The 25,355-nt window shown below is 36.8% G+C and overlaps 1 protein-coding gene across 1 annotated transcript in view; it reads left to right on the forward strand.

Moving 5' to 3' along the window:
• Positions 1–25,355, forward strand: part of LOC135220919 (THO complex subunit 5 homolog B-like) — a 255,615-nt gene that overhangs the window by 175,002 nt on the left and 55,258 nt on the right. Inside the window, exons 13-14 of the mRNA XM_064258553.1 lie at positions 14,841–14,956; positions 18,744–18,940. Of these exons, the coding sequence (XP_064114623.1) occupies positions 14,841–14,956; positions 18,744–18,940 (313 nt within the window). The remainder of the gene's footprint in view (positions 1–14,840; positions 14,957–18,743; positions 18,941–25,355) is intronic.

Genomic DNA, 25,355 nt, shown 5'->3' on the forward strand with positions numbered 1-25,355 from the left:
TGGGTTGTTTTTTGTTGTATTCTATATGAAATTGTGCACATTTTCATAAATAAAAATTTATGTAAAGGCTAATTTAAAACTGTACAAAGATTACGACAATCGGACGAAAAAATTTATGATTTTTTCAGCAGTTACTGCGCGGACGTAGGAAAAAGTTTTTTTTCTGAAATTAACCATGAATCGAAATATTGTGCTAGAGACTTCCAATTTGTTGCAAAATAAAGGTAAATGATTGAGTATTACTAGAATGTAAAAGTTTTAGCTTACAATTGCGGTTTTCAACCATTTTGGTAGAGTCAAAGTTGACCGAAGGTTGAAATTTTGGCACATCGTTATTTATATGAAAATATTTCAAAACTGATAAAAGCTACAACCATGGTTTTTTTTTTGTTGTATTCTACATGAAATTGCGCACATTTCCACATATAAAACTTTATGTAACGGCTATTATAAAACTGTGCAAACATTACGACAATCGGACGAAAAAATGTCTGATTTTTTCGGAAGAGTTACCTCGCAGACTTAAGGAAAATGTTTTTTTTTTTTTTATATATATAAATTCACTATAAATCAAAATATTGTGTGAGAGACTTCCAATTTGTTGTAAAATGAAGGTAAATGATTGAATATTACTAGAATAAAAGAGTTTTAGCTTACAATTGCGTTTTTCGACCATTTCGGTTAGATTCAAAGTTGACCGAATGTTGAAATTTTGCCACTTATCGTTATTTATATGAAAATATTTCAAAACTGATAAAAGCTACAACCATGAGTTGTTTATTGTTGTATTCCACATAAAATTCCGCACATTTTCATATATAAAACCCATATGTAACGGCTAATATAAAATTGTGCAAAAATTATGTCATAGTGACAAAATAATTTCAGAGATGTGTCGGCTGATGCATTTTAGTGCGAGAAGAAATAAATTTGCGCTTGCGCCGCCTAGATAATGAATGTAAACCAAACAATAGCTTGATCCATGAACTCCCAGCATCCCCCAGGCGTGTGATTCAAAGTTTTCGCCTAGTAGGCCTATAACTATTTTTCCGTGAATTAAAAAAAAAAAGAAAATTTCGTCAACGTTTCGTACGTCGGTTTGGCACCCGACAGACAATTTTCGTCGATGTTTAATATGTCCAATCGGCGTTAAAGGGTTAAAATTCACAAGTTGAATTACAATTATTTTGATCACGTATATTTTTGCATTTTACAGAGTATTTTTGTTGAAAACAAAATGTATTAGTCAACACATGATCTCTTAACTGTCCCACTATTTTATTATTTATGATCTTAATGATTTCGCAAACATTTAACAGTACAGACAGTCCCTGGTTATCAGCGGGGGTTCCATTTTTGGTAGGGTGCTAATAAGTGAAAACCTACATTAACTGAATGCAGTGGTTTATAGCATTTATGGCACCGAGTTTCAGTTAATGACCTCTGTTAGGTACGTTATGGTGCCTTAACGCTATTGTCGGCACTTATGGCACCGATAACCGAAACTCCGCTGTTATGTCGCCATAAAACCGGATCGCCATTAACTGAGTCCACCGAGAACTGGGGACTGCCTGTATATTTATAGGTTTATATATACTATAGGTATTGCTGGTTAAACCAGAGAATTGACTAAAACTGGCACCCTACTAGTCCATCTTAATGAGAGTAAACTGTATTTTCAAACCCTTGTGGGCCTCTTTTGCAAGACAGTCGTAAATTTTACCATGTTGTTATGTTTTTCTCTAATAATGAAGTTTATGTTTTGTAAAATTGTAATTACAGCTCACACAGATAAGCACTAAAATTAGTTTTAAAAAAATCTGAGTATATTGGTTTTAATATGGTTATGTAAATTTACTTAGATTGAGGATGCAGTAATCTTTTTGGATTATACATATTTTTTCTAATATTGTGCTTTTCTTTGCAAAATTACGATTATAACTTACATACTATCATAAAAGATAAGAACTAAAACTACTTCAACCCCTGGGTATATATAATTTAGTGGTACCTCGTGATACGAAATAAATCCGTTCCGAGGCGGCCTTTGTATCATGAGTTTTTCGTATCTTGAACTGCATTTTACATGTAAAATGCCTAATCCGTTCCAAGCCCTACAAAAACACCCCAGTAAATTATATTTCCAGGCCTACAACACATGTTCTAGGGTTACGACGCCGATCCGACGGAAGAAATGTGACTCCAAAAAGGCAAAATACTGTACATACTTGAGTAATATTCAGCTGCATGTAATGTTCAACCCCATTTTTACTGCATATGTTAGGACTTTAGCATGTGTCCCCTAGCAATAAGCCTAGCCTATGTTAGCGGTTGCTACTGTAGCCTAGTCTATGATTCTGACATCTAAACCTAAGAAGCTAACAGCTTAGATTATGCCAATAAGTAAGTACTCATTTCGAATAATTATTAATTAATCATTAACTATAATACACAAACAAACAATAAAAACCTTCCAATTGTTTGTTTACATTCAGCTCTTACGAGTACCGAACGAACGCCAAGCAATCACTTTTCTTAGGACACAGTAAGCCATAAATTTTCATTAGTATCTCTCTTCAACTAATGAAACTACCAAACAGTATAATAACCATTCATTTCTATTCTTTAGTCTATCTTTACCTAATGGAGATACTGAGTTACTGACAGCTATAATGAAACATATACGTAACGTAATATGAAAACAGAAGAAGAATTCTAAAAAACACGTATTTGTTGGCTTTGATGATAGCAGTCTGATTTATTTTATATTTTATGATATCTAATTCACAATTTTTTTATTAAATGTATTGCATGTACTCATTTCAAATAATTATTAAGTAACCATTAACTATAATAAACAAAAAAAAAAAAAAACTTCCAAACTTGTTTACATCCAGCACTTACGAGTATCAAACTATCGCCAAGCAATCACTTTTCCTAGTACACAGTAAGCCATAAATTTTCCTTATCTCTTCAACTACTGAAATTACCAAACAGTATAATAACCATTCATTTCTATTCTTTATTCTATCTTTACCTAATTTTTTTTTTTATGAAATGTATTGCATGAATAAGTTTTTCAATTTACAGCATCCTTTTACCAATAGAATACTTGAAGCACAAAGGTAGATGCTGACCAATAGGAGAGCAGGATCTTATGGGGTGACTAGCATCAGGAACCAATGGGAGAGCGGGAGGATGGTGGCGAGTTTACTCAGTTGGCGGCGCGGGAGTTTTAAAATTGTTCTCGGTGGTCTGGGCGAATCTCGGGACTTTACAGCAACAGCCTTTCGTAACTTGACCAATTTTCGTATGTGGAGCCGTAAAATTTTTCGAATTTGCTTTCGTATCTTGAGCCTTTCGTATGTCGAGGTACCACTGTATGAGCAAATGTATAAAAAGACATCATGTGAGAGAGGGAGAATACCTGCCCCCTTGAAGTCTAAGTACACCACTGACTCGTGGGACACCCAGAATCAGCGATAGACAAACCCTTACATTACCGTATAAAGCAACAGTGCTGGCGATCATTGATTATGGTTGCAAAATATATGGCTCAAGCACCAGACACAGCACTGAAAACGTTAGACCCAGTTCATAATGAGGGCCCTTAGATCATCACCAACCTCATGAATTACCTGTCTCTCTCCAGAGAGATCTAGTAACAATGAAGTGTGCTCGGAGAATTTGGACAAGCAATTACAAAAAAAAATATTTGAATTAAGAGATATTTTAAAAAGTCATCCACCACCTTTTCCAATTATAACTAGAAGATTATAAGAGACACTGAATATAAGTAGTGTATAATTTCCTTTAATAATAAAATTACCTCCTCCTTTTACAGTGAATAAAATGAGAATGTGTACTTAATTAAGATATTTATAAAAAATAGACGGTAGACAACATATAATAATGCATATAAGCCAAAAAGATCCACCTTACGCAATATACACAGATGGAACTAAATTTTAACATGAAGTGGGATATGCAGCATGCTGCGGTGTCCCAGGACAAAACGTATCGGTTCTTTCTACCAGATGATGCCTCTGTATTTACAGCTGAATTATGTACAATAGCATCAGCCAGAAAAATAATTAAAGAAGACTCATTAATAATTTTGTGATTTATAGTAACTCCAGAAGCGCTATAGAAGCCATTCAGTGTTACAATTGAAAAAATAATATTGCTCAACAAAGTAAGTTATTACTCCATAAGTTATATAATAATGAGAAAAATGTAGCAATATGTTGGATCCCTGCTCATGTAGGGATCAAAGGAAATGAAGAAGTTGATAGAATAGTCAAAGAAGCAACCCATATGATAAGATCAAGTGTGAATATCCATTCTATTGATTATGTAAGACACACAAAGCAAATGGAAATATATATATAGTATATATATATATATATATCTATATATATATACAGGCAGTCCCCGGGTTACGACCGTGTCGGCTTTCGACATTCCGAGGTTACGGCGCTTGTCAATAGACATTATTTCCAGGGTTACGACGCCTACAACGCTCATCTGGGAGATGAATTATGACACCAATAATGCAAAATAATCAATATTTGAAGGTTTTTTTTTTTGTTGAAAAATGCCATAAGAATGCAGTTTACATAGTTTTTAATGCACCCAAAGCATTTAAAGTAAGGTTTTCTTATGATTTTTGACGATGTTCCGGCTTACGACGCGTGTGAAGAACAGAACTCCCGTCGTAACCCAGGGACCGCCTGTATATATATATATATATATATATATATATATATATATATATACAATACTCATCTGAAACATGGACACTTAACCCTCTTACGCCGAAGCGGTAAAAAAAAAAAAATTGTCTCCCTTGTGCCGGAGGTGTTTCAGAGTGAGCGCGGAAGCGGAAAAAATATTTTTTTCAAAAAATCACAGCGCGCTTAGTTTTCAAGATTAAGGGTTCATTTTTGGCTCCTTTTTTTTCATTGGCTGAAGTATGCAACCATCAGAAATGAAAAAAATATTATCATATATAAATAATGCGATATATGATAGCGCAAAAACTAAATTTTATATATAATTGTATTCAAATCGCGCTGTGCGCAAAACGGTTAAAGGTAACAAGTTACTTTTTTTTTCGTTGTAATGTACACTACGTTGCTATCATTTTGGTATATAACACATTGTAAAACAATAAAAGCAACACAGAGAAAATATTATCACAAAATAATGCATGCAATTCGTAACGTGCGGACGTAAACAATATTTTTTTTCAAAAATTCACCATAAATCTAAATATTGTCCTAGAGACTTCCAATTTCTTTCAAAATGAAGACAAATGATTGAATATTACTATACTGTAAGAGTATTAGCTTACAATTGCAGTTTTTGACCATATCTGACGAGTTAAAAGTTGACCGAATGTCGAATTTTTTATATATTATATATGCAATTATTTGGAAATAAGAAAAAAGCTACAACCTTCATATATTTTTCGTTTTATTCTACATAAATTGCGCACATTTTCATATATAAAACTCTTATGAAATGCCTAATATGAAATGGAGCAAATATTCCGAGAATGGGCCGTACGCATTTCGGAGATTTGTGGCGGAGATTCCGCGCGCGGAGGGAAGGAAAGATTTTTTTTTTAAATTCACCATAAATCTAAATATTGTGCTAGAGAGTTCGAATTTGTTTCAAGATGAAGATAAATGACTGAATATTACTAGACTGTAAGATTTTTAGCTTACAATTGCGTTTTTCCACCATTTCGGTAGAGTCAAATTTGACCTAACGTGGTTTTTTGTTCATGAATCTTACCTGCCAGATATATATATAGCTGTATTCTCCGAAGTCCGACAGAATTTCAAAACTCCCGGCACACGCAGTGGTCGGCCAGGTGGTAGTACCCATTCCCGCCGCTGGGAGGCGGGCGTAAGGAACCATTCCCATTTTCTGTCAGATATTTTCTGTCGCCGGTGCAGACAACAAGTGTTTTCTGCACCTCCGTCATTGGATTTTGGAACTCTTTTGGTCACTTGAGTATCCCGATTGATTTTTGGTTATTTGATTAAGATCGGTGGTTAGGCATGCGCTAATTGTGGATTGTTTTTATTTTGGCTTGATTTTTCCTTAAACTTACGATGTCTGGATCTAGTTCGACTAGGCCAGAGTATGTTGTGTGGAAGAATGCAAGGTTAGGCTACCGAAAACGTCGGTAGACCCTCATACAGTGTGCGCGAATTGTAGGAAACATGTTTGTATGTTTGATGAGCGCTGCAACGAGTGTGAAAATATGTCTGATTCTGCGTGGAAGGCTTATGAATCATAGGTACGTAACTAGAACGTGATAGTGTAAGGAGGTCTTCCTCCAGGCGTGTAACACAAGTTACCCGTCCAGTAGAATTTTTCCCTCCAAAGACCTGTGATGCCTTCGGGCCCTACAATAGTGTCTTTGGAGGGTAATACCCTATCTGTGATTCTTAAATCTTTGCGTAGCCTGGAATCATGTTTGCATTGGAAAGTTATAGTAGTGTAGTGAAGTATAGTGATAATGCCATGAGTGTTCATTCTATCGCGTAAGCGTATAATTTCTCATTGACAAAACACTACCGCGTGATGGCTCTTCCTACCTCGGTGAGGCAGAATGAAGTAGGGAGGTAGCTGTCCAAGTGTCTAAAATACTCTACGTTTGTTCATAAAACTTACCAGTCAGATATATGTATAGATATATCTGCCGGGTAAAGGTGAACAAGCGATGTTGTATCATAGTAATATTATTTTTGCCCTTACGTCATATTACTATCAAGCGGTTGTATGGTTCAAGTTATATACTCATACCATAGTTACTCCTACGGAGGACAACCGAGAGTACGATTATTCTTATTACATTTAATCGGTTCTCCCTGCAACTATTCAGGGGTTTGCCGGTTCCCTATTTTTAAACTTATTTTAAGGTATTGTTATGACAATACCAAGTTAGCCGTTTTTATATTTAGCAAATTCAGTTTCGCTTAAATATACCAGTTTGATGGATTTTGGTTTCTGCTCTATAATGATAGTAAACCTATTCATTCGTAGAATGGTGTAGGTGGCAACTCAGGCAGAGCAGTGCGAGAACGACGAACGTTCTCTGAGTCTGCTGTCACTAATGCGTAATGCCAGTGCTCAGTTCAATCTGATTGTCTGCCATGCGCAGTAGGTTACGTCTCTCTCTCTCCTGCGGGATTGACGGACTAACCGTATCTACCCTACAATCACGGCCTTAGCCTCGGGTTGAGGGGAATTCTAGCATACATGGCTGAACATCTTCACTTTGCGAGAATTTTTTCATAAAAAAAAAAATAAATAAATAAAAAAATAAATAAATATATATATATATGTGTATGTAGTATGTGTGTATATATGTGTATGTATATGTATATATATATATATATATATATATATATATATATATATATATATATATATATATATATAGATATATGTATATGTATAGATATATATGTGTAAATGTATATGTGTGTATGTATATATATATATGTATTAGACCTTTTTCGGTTCTGTTTACCGCATGGTAACAGAATTCTGTCCGAGTCTACAGCGGCATAGCACACATGATTTCCCTCGAAACAAGAATGATGTGCAAGAGATGCAGTCAATTAGCTCGCCGAGACGTCCCTTGCTCGATTATGAAGGGGACTCCTTCCGCTGCCAAATACGACAGCGCCGAGCGCGACGCTCGGCAGGACGCTTGGATGGACGCACAACGTAATGCTTCTTCAGACATTCGCCGAGAATCAGAGAATAGTAATGGATCTCAGGAAGGAGACTTTTTAGGAAGAAACAAATGAACAATCTTCTACAGTGTCTTCAAATTACTCCTGTTTAAGTGAAACGCAGCCTTATTAGGGAAGGAAACATGCTCGGTGAGGGAATGAATGAATTGCAGGGGACCATTTCCTCGCTGGAGAAGTTTGTTTTCCCTGAATAGACTGAAATTCACACCTCTCCAGTTTTTCCTGCAGAAATAGCATAGATGATCTAGAAATGATTCTGAACATCTCTCATAGTCAAGATTCGTCTATAGGTGATGTCATGGCTCATAATCTCATAGAATTTGAATCTTGAAAGATACTTTAGTCTTCAGAGATGTCCTCCCACCGCGCAGGAGTTGGAACTCTCGGAGGGTCTCGCTCCCTCTGAGGAGAACGAAGACGCTATAGGTCGCAAAGGTGGCCGTCGTCTTTGGTTCCTCGGAGGCGGACGCTTCTCGTCCGTTAGCTCCTTCTGCTTTGCAGTCGTCTCCTGGGCAATTGGAAGACTTTCCGCAGTAAAAGAGAGCTAAGATGTATGATGTATGGTCTCAGGGAGGGGGACGCTTCACGTCCTCTCTCTTTTCTACTGTGTTGCGATCTTCACCGGAGAGGACGTCTTCCGATGAGTATGCTTTGAGCACTTCGGTGCTCCTAAGATATATCCTTGGCGGTCCATGTGAGAAGGAGGAGGGCTTCCCTCGCCCATCGTCTTCTCCAAAGGATCAGCCTTTTTGCCTGAGAAGGAATGTTCTCCATCGAAAAGGATGATTGTGTCTTTGCAGCAACAACTTGTTTTGTTGATTGCAGTGAGAAAGGCAAAGCCACATCGCGAGAGGAAGGATGATAGGCTGCCAATCAAGAGTCCAGGCAGTCCCCTTTCTTCTTCTCCTCGTTCCCTCTCTTTCGCCAGTTGCCTTGCTCTCTAGATTTCATGCAGCTCTCCAGAGGTTGTCTAGAGAGCACGGTTACCATCTTCCCGAACGTGTGTCAGTTGAGAAGAAGAAGAGGTCTTGGTTCGATGGCTTCGAGCCTCTTTTGAAGAATAGTTTCAGCCTGCGGCCCCTCAGTCTCCTCCTTCGCAATTGTTATCTTCGAAGGACGACGGGCTCATCATGCCTCCACTCAAACGCGGTGTCTGAAGGATTTTCAAACAACTTAATCGTTGGTGAAGTCCCTGGAACTACTGGCGTGAATTCGAAAAGTCACATCTGATCCCAACCCAATCCATCGATGTATCTGGGGATTCAGATGGATTCAGTGGCTTTTCGAGCTTTTCCGTCCAGGGACGTCAGCAGCAAGGCTTAGACAAAGTGTTAGCCTTCCTAAGGAAAGATTCGTGCTCGGTGAGGGAATGGATGAGTCTAACTGGGGACCATTTCCTCGCTGGAGAAGTTTGTTTCCTTTGGGGAGACTGCACCTCAGACCGTTACAATTTTTTCTCAAGTACAATTGGAAAGAAAACAAGAATCTACACATGATCTTGGAAATTTTATGAGAGGTAAAACATCACTTGAAATGTTGGCTAGATCCAGTGTAGCTGTCGGAGGGCGTGTCTCTCAAGCTTCAGAGCCCCGACCTAGTGTTGTTCTCCGACGCGCCACCACGGGATGGGGAGCATCATTAGGGGGAAAGAAGTTGCAGGGCACCTGGAGAGGGGAACAGGTGTCCTGGCACATAAACCTAAAGGAAATGGCAGCCATCTTTTTAGCTCTCCAGTTTTCCAAGAAAAAGTCTCTCGTCGAATAGTCCAAGTCAACTCAGACAACACCACAGCTCTGGCGTACTTGAAGAAGTAGGGAGGAACACAGTCTCAGTCCCTTTTTGCTCTGGCAAAGGAGATCTTGCTGTGGGCAAGGGCACTGGACGTCATGATCCTTACGAAGTTGTAGCATGAGTAGAGAATGTCTGGGCAGATCTCCTCAGCAGACGACGTCAACTTCTGCCAACCGAGTAGACTCTGCATCAGGAGGTATGCCAAGAGCTGTGGGGGTTATGGGGACGTCCGCTCGTGGATATCTTGCGACGTCCAGAACGAAGAGGCTTCCACTGTACTGCTCCCCAGTACTCGACCCAGCTGCAGTGACGATAGACACACTTCTCTGGAACCTGGACGGGGATGGACCTGTACGCCTTTCCCCGTTCAAGATCTTAGGGGAAGTCATGAGAAAGTTTGCGGTGTCGGAAGGGACGAGAATGACTTTGTCGCCCCGTTCTGGCCTGCGAGAGAGTGGTCACAGAGGCATGGCCCTTGCAGTAGACTTCCCGAGGACGCTTCCAGTAAGGACAGATCTACTCAGACAGCCCCACTTCAAGAGGTACCACAGAAGCCTCTTCGCTCTGAGTCTGACTGCATTCAGACTATCCAAAAGTTGGCCAGAGCGAGAGGCTTTTATACGTCAATGGCGAAAGCTATCGCCAGTGCAAGAAGAGCGTTTTGCAAACGCAGTGTACAATCGAAGTGGATAGTCTTCAGGAGTTGGTGCAAGAAGAACGGCATTTCCTCCACCACGACCTCTGTGAGCCAGATTGCTGACTTCCTTTTCTGAGAAGGGATCTAAAACTTGCAGTCTCTACAATCAAGGGTTATAAGAGTGTGCTTTTAGTTGTCTTTAGGCACAGAGGCCTGGACTTGGCGGACAACAGAGACCTTCACGATCTCTTGAGATCTTTCGAAACGATGAAGGTTCAAAAACCCAACCCAAGTTGCCGTCTTGGAACTTGGATGTAGTTCTGAAGTTCCTCATGTCCAGTCCATTCGAAAGACCTATGGCATGAAGGTCGCGAGCTTTATGAATTCTTGGTCCATAACAATATGTCATAAAGGACATATGAGCTGTCACTTACGGGAGATGCAATTCTGTGTTGACCTCCCGTTACACGAAGGATGTCAATTCAACCTACAAGAGATCCTTTTCTCTTGGTTGTTCGTGTCTGCGGATACGTTGCTGGGATAGGGAGCCGACACTGATCCTTAACTAGTGAGTTAATTTTTTTTTTAGTTTAACTCTTCAAATTAAGCGCTAACCCTCGTGTTAGGATCAGGTGATCGGGATCGGTGTTGTGCTCCTTTAATTATGCTAATAGGCATAGGTATATGGTCATATGAGTGGAATTAGCACCCATTGACAAATGCCAGTTAGGCTTTGCGAGTAAGTGGATAAGACCCCATCGGCAAACCCACAAGAACTCTTACCCATAGGTCACATCCTCGCTGAGGCTCTTGAGACGAAGCAGACTCCTAAGCAATAGCTAGGAAGTCAACCCTCCGTCTGAAAAGATAGGAACCAAGTTTATAAGAGGTCCTTCTGATAACTTGTGGTGTTTGGTCAGGAAGCCAAGGTTACCAGTGTCAAAGAATGCTTTGGCTTTTTTCTTGAGGGGCACCATCAAGGAAGTGCATTCATCCTGTCAAGACAGTGATATGAAAGTGTTGAAGGTGAATGCACATGGACTGAGGGCTATTTCTACGTCGGTAGCCTTCCAAAAGAACATGGCACTCAATGACATCTTGAATGCCACATTTTGGCATAGTAATTCAGTGTTTTCCTCTCACTACCTTCGGGAGGTGAGGATTACATACGAGAACTGCTACTCTTTGGGCCCATATGTCGCAGCAGACAATATATTGGGACAGAGAGTAGCACTCTTCCTATCTTTTAGAAAATAATATGTTAGTTTGGACTTTTTAATTTTATTTCTTTTTATTTTTTATTTTTATTATGTTTATGTAGGTGTTTAGTTTTTTGTGGTCATGGGTAGGCCGCCTTAGGCGGACTTCCCTCCATTAGCCTTGGTTTTACGAAGTTTAACCAGATAGGCTAGGTCAGGTGGTAATGTTTTGCTTCGCCCTCATAGTAGGGTAAAATGTTTTTGTCACAGTGTGGTCACGCCCCCATGACAAATCATCTGGAGCGCACCAGCTACATAGGTCACGTCCTTGCTGGCACCTCCAGTGAAGCATTAACAGCATTCGGTGTCTAAACAACACCTATGTTATCTGTCACATTGTGGTCACGCTCCCCGTGACAGTTCATTAGAGCGCACCAGCTACACAGGTCACGTCCTTGCTGGCACCTCTAGGAATGCAGTACCGAAATTGGAGGTCTATAATATAGGATCTAGTTGCATTGTGGTCACGCCCCCGTGACAGATCCTCTAGAACTCAACAGCTTCACAGGTCACTACCTAGCTGGAGTCTCTAGTAAAGCAGAAGCAGACTTGGGGGACGGTACTCACAAAGTCAGCTATGCTAACAGTTAAGGAACCAAAATATCAATCATATATATGAAATTGTTTCCCAAAATCGAATCTGTCTCTCCCTTCCTCCAAAGGTGGGATTCAGCTATATATATATCTGGCAGGTAAGATTCATGAACAAAAATGATATTGTTATGATACAATAAAGTTTGTTCATACTTACCTGGCAGATATATATAATCAAAGTGCCCCACCCACCTCCCCTCAGGAGACAGTGGCACTAGAAAAATCTGACAGAAAATGGGAATGGTTCCTTACGACCCGCCTCCCAAGTGGCGGGAATGGGTACTACCACCTGGCCGACCACTGCGTGTGCCGGGTGGAGTTTTGAAATTCTGTCGGACTTCGGAGAATACAGCTATATATATATCTGCCAGGTAAGTATGAACAAACTTTATTGTATCATAACAATATCATTTTTTCTATTTATCGTGATTTATATGCAAATATTTCAAAAATGAGAAAAGCTACAACCTTCAATTATTTTTTGTTGTATTCTACATGAAATTGCGCACATTTTCATATATAAAACTTTACGTAACGGCTAATTTAAAATGGTGCAAACATTACCACAATCGCACGTATGATTTTTTCGGAAGAATTACCGTGCGGACGTAAAGAAAATGTTATTTTTTTCATAAATTCACCATAAATCGAAATATTGTGCTAGAGACTTCCAATTTGTTGCAAAATGAAGGTAAATGCTTGAATATTACTAGAATATAAGCGTTTTAGCTTACAATTGCGTTTTTCGACCATTTCGGTAGAGTCAAAGTTGGACCGAATGTTGTTGAAATTTTGGCAATTATCGTTATATATGAAAATATCTCAAAACTGATAAAAGCTACAACCATGGGTTGTTTTTAGTTGTATTGTGCATGAAATTGCGCACATTTCCATATATAAAATTTTATATAACGGCTAATTTTAAAATGGTGCAAACATTACCACAATCGCATGTATGATTTTTTTCGGAAGAGTTACTGCGCGGACGTAAGGAAAACGTTTTTTCATAAATTCACCATAAATCGAAATATTGTGCTAGAGACTTCCAATTAGTTGCAAAATTAAGGTTATTGATTGAATATTACTAAAATATAAGAGTTTTAGCTAACAATTGTTTTTCGACCATTTCGGTAGTCAAAGTTGACCGAAGGTTGAAATTTTGGCAATTATTGTTATTTATATGAAAATATCTCAAAACTGATAAAAGCTACAATCATGAGTATTTTATTGTTGTATTCTACATAAAAATGCGCACATTTTCATATATAATACTTCATGTAACGGCTAATTTACAATGGTACAAAAATTATGTCAAAGTGATGAAATAATTTCCGAGATGTGTCACAGGTACTTTTTAGTGCGGCAAGAAAGAAATTCGCGCTTGCGTGCCTGCGTAACGATTGTAAACAAAACAACACCTTGATCCGTGAACTCCCAGCATCCTCCAAGGCGCGTGATTCAAAAGTTTTAGGCTGGTAGGCCTAAAAGTATTTTTCCGCGAATTTAAAAAAAACTTTTGTAAGTCGACGTAAATTACGTCCAGTCAGCGCACGGGAGACAAAAAATGTCGACGTAAAATACGTACAGTTGGAGTAAGAGGGTTAATGAGCAGCCCACACGGCCCAGCTCCCAAGTGCTCAGAGTGCAAGGTGATAATAATGGTCAGATGTGTTGTGTGAATCTCCAAAGTATGTGACTGTCAACTTTTGGAAATAAGTCAACGAAGGAAATTTTGTCATAATCTTTTACATTTTCAGTCATTCTAATTTTGGTGTTCTTGAAGAACTCATTTATTTGATTAATAAAGTATAAAAATAAGTAAGTAATAAAAGCACAAAAACCCCTACAGTGACTCGAGGACTTGCATATTCACGGATTCCTCTAAGGGTGTTATTCGTGGGAAATTCACTTGTTCATGGTAATTTTCTGTGAAAAGTATCCACACATTGCTGTATTTTCATATCAATTCCATCTTGACTTTTAGTTAACAAAATAGGCAGTTTCAAGCCTTTTTATGGGGTTCCAACTATTTGCGGATTCTAGCTATTCATAAGGGGGTCTGGTATGCATCCCCCACGAATTCGGGAGGTCTACTATAGCATTTGTCAAATTAAAAAACAATAATTAAAATACAATGAGTACATTAGTAAATGTATTCATTGTATATGTTCCAGTATGAAACCATGTGCCTGTGTGCAGTTTAAAGTTCATGTTAATTCCTATTGGGTGCTAGTGCTTGGGACTAGTATTTTATGCTAATCCATTGGGCCAGCCCTGATGAGAGATGAAAACATTCAGATCAGTAGTCTGGTTAAACAAATTTAATAATAATAATCTTGCATATTGCATCATGTTGAACGTACATCATTTCAGGAATTTTACATTTTAACAAACTACCAAGGGATTCAGAGCCGATGGAATGCTGTTTTTTGGTAGTAACTTACATATTATTAAAGTATCCGATAGAGGTGAAAGTTGACAACAGTATAATTTATAACTCTACCTAATTTTTGCAATGATGATTTTGTACCTAAGTTCAATAGTTCTGGTACTTATCAGAGGTAAAAAGCGAGTTTTTCATTTGCCAGAGCCATCAAAAATATTGCCAAAAAACAGCATTCCATCGGCACTGATCCCTGAAATCCCCTTAATACATATGTACCATATTATAAAAATGGACTTTATTATTTTAGGTGAATGAAGCAATTCCATTTTAAAGCTATTTATTTTGACTGGCATAAGTACCTATCATCAAAATTTGTGATTGTTTTCTTGCAGTCCGGTTAGAAGCTGTAATTGCACTGTCACCTGACCATCCAACAACTGAACCGGTTACATCACTTTGCCTTCATTGGGATGGGCAACATCAAGCATCTAATAATCCACAACTAAGGGTATGTTGAAGATATACCTAGGCATTTTGAATCCCCTTTGATGTTTGCCGATAATTTCAAAGGGGATTGTTCATATAGGAGTTGAAAGGGGAGTTGTTAATGTAGGATTTGGTTTTAGTGCCACATTTCTTTTCTCGTGGCAATGAGAGGGAAAGGGAAATTCATTAATTTTCTTTAAAAAGCCAGTTTATCATCATTGAAAGAATTTTATAATTTTTATTAATTTTCAAACTATTTATATGTAACCATTACATCCAGGAATGGTAATGGAATAGTTCTGGTTTTTTGTAAAACTCACCTTGACAGTTAAAAGATACTTGGTAAGATAGCAAAGATAAAAGAATAAAGGGACAGAGAAGAGTAGCTAAGCAGGAGAATAATTGTGTAATACAGTATCATTTATTGATATAGATAACTAAATTTGCTTGAAGCAACACAGTAGATATAATTATATGGGCCCTCAGAGAAGTGAGCGTTACTGGAAACTTTGAACCAGTACCTGGGTTAGGTAAATTTGCCACCCTTTGCACTCCTGAACTAATGATAAATACTTAAGAAAGACTCCATCTTAAAGACATTAAGTTCAGTTCAGAGAAGAGCACTCGATGTTTTAATCAGTGGTTCCAGCCTCATAAGTGTGCTGACTTGATTGTGGATATCTCTGATTTGTTTGTTTTTATTTTATAACCTACAGTTGGAATGAAAATTATTTTTAGCAAATAGAATGTATTTTAAGCACATTAATTGTAAACAGCCTTACTCTGTGCAGTGTATCTATAGTTGTACCAACTTTCTATGTCCTGGGAAGCAGTGAACCCATTGTTCATGCCCAAACCATGTTCCCTCATCCTGCAAAGGCTTGATATTATGTCCCATCCTCAACCATGTGGAATGCGGGGAAAGGACGACACTTTTTTTATAGTACTTGGTTTGTCTGAAAAACTTATGACTTTCTAAATCATTATTTATAAAAAGCCTGAATTGTAGTTTAGGAGGAAGGATGAATATAAGAGACAGGAGCAAGAAGAGAAGAGAAGACTGTAAAAGCAGAAATTCATCCTCTTCCCAGTCACATTAGGCATGAAAGCCAATATTTTGCATAAACATTCCTTCAAAGTTTGTCAGAACATGAGGAATGGGAATCATGAAGATGAACCGCTCCTGTTCCTCCCAAATGACAAAAATATCTTGCCATGACTGGCACATAAGATGTATGGTTCAAATTCCCCAGATACAATAATTAAAAATGGTTTTACAATAAAATATTTTTATACAAGACAATTATTAGCAGGCCTTTATGTGTTAATGGCTCCCAGATACACCAAACAGATAAGTCTAGACAGAAGAAAGATATGAATACATATGGCCAGACATGTTCCATTTATCCCAGAAGGCATCACTTTTTTTTTTTTTTCATCTTGCTAACCTCCATGTAGAAGTGTGGGGAAGGGAGGAGGGCACTAAAAGGTTTAGATTAATGGCTTTATATATAAATATGTTTTAGTAAAAAAAAAAAAAAAAAAAAAAATCATTGTTTTGTCATATGAATCCACCCTTCAGAAATCTCAATTTAGGAGTGAGGACAATGACAATGTCAACTAACCTTGGAAGAGAACAGTTTACTGAATCATCTACCCTTCAATGAAAAGAGTTGACTTGTAACCCAGAGTAATTGAGTGAGAGAGAGAGAGCTGCATTAGAATGGGAACAGGTGTCAAGTGGATGAATACCATGCTCATTACACCAAGGAACAATAACAATTGCTCTAACTATCTGTGGAAAGGGTTAGTGGTAGAGCCAGGGATTGTAATAGTTGATGCTGTGATTTTAGAAAAGTTCATCTCTCTTAGACTACACCTTGTGTGAAAATATAGGGGCTCCAGGTAACTAAAAATGGTGTAAATGGAGCTGCTTCAGAAGTCTCCTCAAAGTGGCAATATCTTTTTCTATTTTCCATGATGTGGTTCAAAAAGTCTGGAAATCTGTTTCTAGGGCCAAAAGGGGTTGTGAGAGTCATTCAGGAGTTCAGTGAAGTCTGAAACTTTATTAAATCCTGTTTCAGAAGTCGAATCAGAGGAAAGGCATGGATATCTAAATAATTCCAGATCTGTATTGCAGCATTCATTGCCAGGCTACTCAGTGACACTGGAAAATGGTGCATTCACATATAGAGTATTGCTTCAGTTCCCTTATTGTTTAAGACAATAGGTATATGGCAGTATTCAGCAAGCAGTATCCTGGCAACTATTGCCAGGCAGTGCAGGTATACCAAGTCGCTACCTTTTACTACACTGATGTTGTGCCATGGTGACAGTTTCTCAGTCACTAAATAATGGATATTATATTGGCTGTCATTATCCTGGTAGCCAAGCTATAAAATTCCCATTTAACCCTCACATTCCGGGCAAATTTTTAATCAGTTTGTATTTTTCATAGCTAACAAATCTGAGGTTTTAATGTTGACTGCCTGCCTCTAGCCACCCCTCTCATATCCTGGGTTGGAAGAAAGACTGATGCGTCATGAGGTTCCAAGCCTGGTCTTATGCGTCATGAGGTTCCAAGCCTGGTCAGTGACCAGCTTCCACCTTGTAAACACAGGAATTGCCAGATGCCACAGATTCCTTGCTTTGCAATCTTTGATTGTGTTAACTAGTTTTTCAGCTGGTGCTAGACATTTATTGTATTGTTAAGACCTCAGGTTTGTTAGCTATGAAAAATACAAATTTGTGAAAAAATTTGTCCATATATATAAATATAATATTTAGGCTTGAGAATAAGAAAGTTTAAAAGTTATATACAATATTAGTGTGGTTGTTTGCTAATATAAAATCGCTTAGAATTTTTCAAGAAAGCTCATTGAGCACACCGTAAACTGGAAGAAAAAATGTTCACAACTCTGCCATCAAATAGCTTTGTAATAGTGGAAATTCTTGAGTCTTTACTTGAGCTTTCAAAGTTCATCGCAGAGGCATGAACGGTGTCTGACTGTCTTTTAAGTGTGTCTAGCAGAGTCATAGTTGGGAGATTTCCTATTTTACTTTTGCATACAAAATCAGTTTTAGTAATGTAAAAAGGATAATGACTAAATTTAAACTAGATAATTTAAAAAACCTCAGAATTTTTTGGAACACTTTTTTATATAATGTTCTTGAATTTAAGTAGATTTATAATGGTTTTGTTTAGTTAAAAACTTGACCAGCTTCCTTGGAGCGAGATCTGTTACCAGCTTCTCCAAACTAGGCCCTTACTTTTTAACATCATAAAGTTTTAAGAATTTCATCAATGATAACTGTAAGAACTCTCAACAACCATATGAGGGATAAAAAAAATTCAAGTCACTGACAGATATATGAAAAAAGTTATAAATGAAGAGATAAGAAAAAATTAATTCAGTTTATTGTGTAATACATACCATGATGCTATAATAATTTATAGTTAGTATTGGTACTACTGAATAAAAATATCACCCCATGCCCACTACTTTTAACAAAGCAATTTTTTTTTTCTGGGGTGTATTGATCATTGGGGTGTTGAAATACTTGACTGTATTAAAACTGACAAACTAAAACTACCAGATGATGCTATAGCATTTACTCTGCCCAGTGATGAAAATCTCAAAACCAGGTTTTATGATTGCTTGTTCTTGTAAGCCACACCCCATGTTTCAGTTCTTCATTATTGTTGGATGCAATAACTTCTTGAAGAATATACACATAATAAATGGTATGGAGAGTTGATGTATTTTACATTATTTTCTGTCATTTTAATGTATTGTTTTTAATTACAGCAAATGGAAAAAGAAGTTAATGTACATTGGGATGAATTGGCCCCAACTCGGTGTGAACGTTTACAGTTATTGCCTCTAATATTGTACCGTTTGGCTGTATGCTTGGATGTGTACACTGAAGCCTACAGTGCTCACGTTGAAGCCAGAGGCAATGATACACATTTTCACAAAGAGAAGATATTCTTCAGACCAGCAAGGTATGATGAGTGACTGCATTCTTTCTTCATTAGTTGTAGGCATTGTTGGATTTTGTTCTATTTGTATTTAGTTAGGAAAAACATTGTGTTCAGTTATTTTGTGTATTAGTTTGTACGTATGCTTGTAATAGCTTAACTGCTGACCATCATTGTTTTAGTTGGTCCGGTAGTTAGTCGAATACATTTGGTGGTTCAGTCAACCACAGTCGTGGGCAGTCTTGTTACATAAACCAGAGTGTGAGGTTGTATGATAATAACTTAGGATGCCGCCATAATCAAGACTACAAGAAGTCATCGAGATCTCCGTATCGTAATCACTTGACTATCCTCTGCTCAGAGTTTGTTTGGGGAAAGTGCCTTTATGGGATATGCATACTTAGAATAAGGGTAGTTTTCTCGTGATGCACTTTGAAGGAGAGTTATGGAGCATAGAATGAGCTGGAATCAGTTCCATATAATTCAGGCTAGGATAGCAATCTCGTCATTCACAACAACGAATCCCTCTTTCACATTCACAGTAAGTTAATATCATTTATATACTCATTGGTATACACAATGCAATGTCATATCTTGAATGTCAATTAAAAGAGTACAGTAAAATGGGTGTCGAAGTGTAGGTCTTGGACTATGATTTGATTATTCGCATTTCAAGTCACCTTAGGCTATGTTATCCCATGTGATTTGGAATTCTCTACTTAATACTAAGCAAGTACAGTGGAACCTCGACATACGAAAGTCCCAACTTACGAAAAATTCAAGTTACGAAAGCAAATATGAGGATTTTTTTTGCCTCTGCATATGAAAATAATTCAGGTTACAAAAGGGTGTTACTGTAAAGTCCCGAGATTCGCCTGGACCACCGAGAACAATTTTAAAACTCGCACGCCACCAACTGAGTATACTCACTGCCATCCTCCCGCTCTCCCATTGGTTCCTGATGCTAGTCACTGCCATAAGATCCTGCTCTCCTATTGGTCAGCATCATGCCTCTATGTAAAAGCGTTCCTTGACCATTTTTTGCGGCAGCGTTATTGTAAACACTGGAATTCGTTCGTTCACATATACATATTTTGTTTGTGAACGTAAATTTGTGTTAGTGATTTGGCTTTCGTTGTACTGTAAGTTACTATATTGTGTTGTGTGTGAACTTAATTACTTACGTTATTAGCCATAGGTCCCAAGAATGTTGCTGAAGTTCACGGAAAGAAGAGGATGCTTTCTATGGAGAACGAAGATGGAGATAATCAAGAAGTGTTAACTGTATTCTGCCATTTGTTAATGTGTTTCGTAAAGTTTAGTGTTAATTTTTTCTGCCATTTTTTAATGTGTTTCATAAAGTTAAGTGTTCATGTTTTCTGCCATTTGTCCTTCTCCTCTGTCGCCACTTTCGGAGATTGCCTCACTCGAAAGGTAAGGTTCCACATTTTACTACATACGATACGTATGTAAGTACAATATTTCTTGTACCATGTACTCTAATACACTTTATTTACAGGTATGTAGTACATATTAGTAGTATATATGTAGTTTAAGTTAGGTATTGAATGGTCAAAATTGTTGTATTTCATTGTTTATTGGTCAATTTAGCTTTATTATAAAATTTACAGGGGTGTTTTTGTAGGGCTTGGAACAAATTAGGCAAATTTACATGTAAAAGTGGTTCAAGATATGAAAAAATCAGGTTACGAAAGGCCGCTTCGGAACGGATTAATTTTGTATCCTGAGGTACTACTGTAGTAATAAAATGGTGCCATGACCAGGATTACTGTGATTTATTATTACATTACTGATTTGTACAGTTTGCATTTTTTAAAGTGTGAGGATTGTTGTGATATTTGGCAATAAAGATAAGATATGACTGGCTGATGGTGGCAGCCAAATTGGAATTAGACACTCAGTCTGGTCTGAATTGATCAGTAGTAAAACCGATTTGGTTAATCAGTGCCTAGCCTAACGGAAGCCTAACCCTTTGCTAGTATCTCGGTAGGAATTTTAACCTTCTTTGCTAATTTTCTTTATACTATAAGTTTTCCCCAGTATTGCGCGAGGGATGGGTACCAGACACCCCGCGAATAGTTAGAACTCCCTCTAAAAATGCTTATAGCTTATATCTGCCTATCTTGGAAGTTGGAAGTTAAATCAAAATGACTTAAAGATATCCTTATCAAATATACCATTGAACTGATATTATTATCATCATCTTAAACATTGTACCATTAGAAAAATATACATTCAATAACAGAGAGAGTGTGAGAGAGCACTGAATGGCAACAGCATTATTTAACCACCATCAAGAGTGAAATTATTTATGAATTATTTAGAGAGAGAGAGAGAGAATAACTCTTTGCAATATCAAAAGATTGAAATGAGCTTCTATAGGCAACACTTCTTCCCTTCCATAACTACATAAGTTTATTCCAGAGAAGAGAGAGGGTGAACAAGTATCCTGTTTGTCTATCTGTCAATTCTTTGGCGGAGAGAGAGAGAGAGAGCTTATCTTACAGACCTTAACAGCTTGTTCGGGTTTTCCCCAGGTCCTCAGTGTGAGGCACCTTTAATGTCTACCAGAGAATTGCTAATGCATTTTCCAGTATATTTTGCATCTTCCAATCTTGGATGGTCTGGGATGCAGCTTAGATATTTGTTGGTTTATACTTAAACACATCTATGATCACTCCTTATATGTTCCTCAGATGAGCTGGCAAATTGCAATAGCCTAAATTTAATCCCATCTTCTACTTACATAAGTCAAAAACGCAAAAGAGAATGAGAAAGTATGGTTTCAACGTTATACGTACTCATGGCATAAACGTGTACAGCCATGAACAACAAAACAAGAAACAATGTTTTTTTTTTTTTTTTCTAAGTACAACCAGTTGGCTTGTATTTCAATCATTGTACTATAGTGTGTACACTTTTACCATAGTTATTATCAATGCCATTATGTAGAATATTATGTAGAATAAACCTGAGATATCTTAATGTGATAACATTATTCGCTAATAGATCAAAGATCAATAAGGAAATATATCCATTAAATTTAAACCTAGGTTATAACTTAAGCTGAGAAAACTGTTCAAGCTGCTAATGACCATTATCGTGCATCGGCAACAAGGATAAAACTCCAGTAAACGTATGCCATCAAACACAACTGTAGATAAAATTAAGATAAAATAATTTTAATCAAAACTACTGTGCTTGAAAGAACACTGTTGGTTTCATGCCGATAGAAGATGAATAACGTAAAGTTCATATTATGATGATATAAAAGAAATTTGCAAATGGAATCACATAATTTTTTTACTCAAACATGCTGCCAACCTAATCTGCTAACGAAAAAAAATTGGTTCACAATCACAACGAGACATATTCAAGTCACATTTCCACCTAAAAACACATCGTATAAGGAAAGTAACCCTTGTCTTGTATAAGTCAAGTATCTAGATATTCGTTTATGCTAATTAGAAGCAAGAAAATTCGCTCAGAATTACGCTAAATATGACTAAACAAACTCGTATTTGCCATCAGCTGATTTCCAAATCAAAACATTGGTCGCTCAGCGGAATACTAGCTTAGATTTATCATGGTATTTTATAAGAAGATAATATGAGAATACATACAATATTATTGGATACTGTGAAGTAATATATAACTTTTTAAAAGATTTATGGAAAAGATGCATATTTACTTTTTCTTCTGTGCTTATCTTAATTTTCGTCACTATGCCATTTATGTAGCAGTGGCATTTCGAGCTCGTATAGTTGTACCTCAATTTTTTGCTTGCGTAACAAAGCAAAAAATCGACGGAGTTGCAGACTTATATTTTGTACTTCTATCCCATGGAAAAACAAACAAATTGCAGTGTTGCAAAATCGAATATATACGCAAGTTTTGTCTTTTATGTAACAATTGTAAATATAAATTGTCATAAAAAACTTGATTCAATTATGTAAATAAAAATTTTATTATTTGGGTGCGACTGAACAACCTATTGTCTTCATCATGTGAAGGGCTGTTACAAAGACTTCAAATGGACATGCGTAGTGCCACTGATCAAATTTATGAACAAAAATAAAAAAATACCCTGTAATACATTTTTCATACACATTTTAAACATAAATGCATGAAAACTTATAACAAAAAGCTGAAGTTTCATTAACAAAATGAGGTATAACTAGCTCCCAAAGGAAAAAAAATATAACCACGTGACGTCTTTGTAAATGCATTTTTCGGAACAGCAGCGGACAAGAATGAACATTAAAGACATCCTCTGAATAAATGTTTTGGGCAGTTAACAAAAAGATTGCCGTTATACGTAATAATATTTTCATACATTTTAAAACATAAAAGATGGACATTTATAAAATCGACACATTGATTGCTAAATTTGCACTTTTTTTAACTATTTTTTGGAAGAGCGGCAGGTGGCAGCTTACAAGAACAAAGAATATTTTTTGGAAGAGCGGCAGGTGGCGGCTTGTAAGAACAAAGATGGAAAACATAATATTTGATAGCGTGAAGGGGAGTTTCACAAGCTGCCCTTGTGTCATATTTCGTGCAGAAATAAAATTGCCATATACATAATACATTTTCATACACATTTTAAACATAAAAGCATGAACATTTATAAAATCGACACATCGATCACTAAGTTTGTACTTTTTTTTAACTAAAATATTTCAGAAGAGCGGGAGGCAGCGGCTCACAAGAACGAATATGAAAAACATCCTCTTTGATAATGTGAAGGGCATTTTCAAAAGCTGCCTTTATATAATATTTCTGTGCAGAAATAAAAGTACCTTATACGTAATATATTTTCATACACATTGTAAACATAAAAGCATGAACATTTATAAATCAACACATCCATAGCTAAATTTGCACTTATTTAACTCTATATTTTTGGCATAAAACAGCGTCAGAGGCATATATTTTACCCTAATACCTATGTAATAAATCTCAATGAAAGTTTTTAATATAATTTGCATAACCTTTATGGTCTGAACGTTATTTCTACAAATGTATGTACTTGTCAGACATAACGGCACTAGCGGCGCTGTTGACCGAAAATTGTGCCATAAAAATACCTTAAAATACCTTATTTTTTTCATTAATATTTTTGACGACAGCTGTAAAACTGATTTGCCACTAAGTGATTGTGCCATTAATCGCTGGCCACCTGTATTAACATGTAGCGTTCTCTTCTCCTTTTTAGACTATATAATAAAAAATTGTAGTCTTTCCAGTAGGTCAAGATCCTTAACTTCTATTCTAGCTGTAAAGGACCTTTGTACACTCTATTTGTGCAATATCCTTTTGGTAGTGTGGTACCATATCATATTGCAATATTCAAGTGGACTATGTACTTATGTGTTATATAGCATAATCATGTGTTAGGCTTTTCTTGTTTTGAAGTGCTGTAACAATGTACCCATTTTTGCTTTGCATTTTGCCAATAGAATGCTATTTGATCATTGCATAACATGTTCCTATTCAACATAACACCAAGGTCTTTAACTGCTTCCTTATTAGTGATTGTCTCGTTATTGAGTCCCCTATATGCATATAGCTTTCCTTCTTTATCTCCATAATTTATTGATCCAAATTTATCAGAGTTAAATAACATCCTATTTACATCTGCCCATTCATATACTTTGTTAAGGTCTCTTTGTAGCGAGTTCCTATTTGCATCACAAGTAATTTTTCTGCTTATTCTTGTGTCATTGTTGGCGAAACTACTCACTACCGAGTCCTTAACATTACTGCCTATGTCTGCAATCATAATAACAAACAGCAATGCAGCTAACACCATACCTTGTGACACACCGGATATTACCTTAGCTTCATCCGATTTCTCATCGTTGACAATAACTATCTGTTTTCTGTTGTGTAAAAATTCTTTTATCCATCATTCTACTTTGTCCACTATATTATGTTTTCTAATTTTCTTTGATAATATAGTATTGTCTGCCTTGTCAAAAGCTTTTGCAAAGTCTAGGTAAACAACGTTTGCTTTCTTTACTCTTTCAATCCTATTTCAATATATGTTATCGATGGACTAACAGTTCGGTTTGTGTACTTTTTCCTGTTACAAAAACCCATGTTGTCCTATATTAAACAAATTATTTTTCATTTAATGTTTCATAATATTTTTTTTCATTACCCTTTCATGCACATTCATAATATGTGATGTGTTAGAGTCAGTCTTATAATTACTTACCTCTAGTCTTGATCCACTTTTGAAAGTAGGGGTAATATATGCTAATTTATGCTCATCATAAATCTTGCCTGTATCTACACTTTGCCGTAATAATATTGCAAGCGGCTTTGCAATAGAATGAACTACTTTCTTTAACAAAATGGCAGGGACACCATCTGGTCCAGCTGGTGATCCATTTTAATTTCATTAATAACC

This window comes from Macrobrachium nipponense, chromosome 2 (assembly GCF_015104395.2).
Source record: "Macrobrachium nipponense isolate FS-2020 chromosome 2, ASM1510439v2, whole genome shotgun sequence".
Classification (NCBI taxonomy): domain Eukaryota; kingdom Metazoa; phylum Arthropoda; class Malacostraca; order Decapoda; family Palaemonidae; genus Macrobrachium; species Macrobrachium nipponense.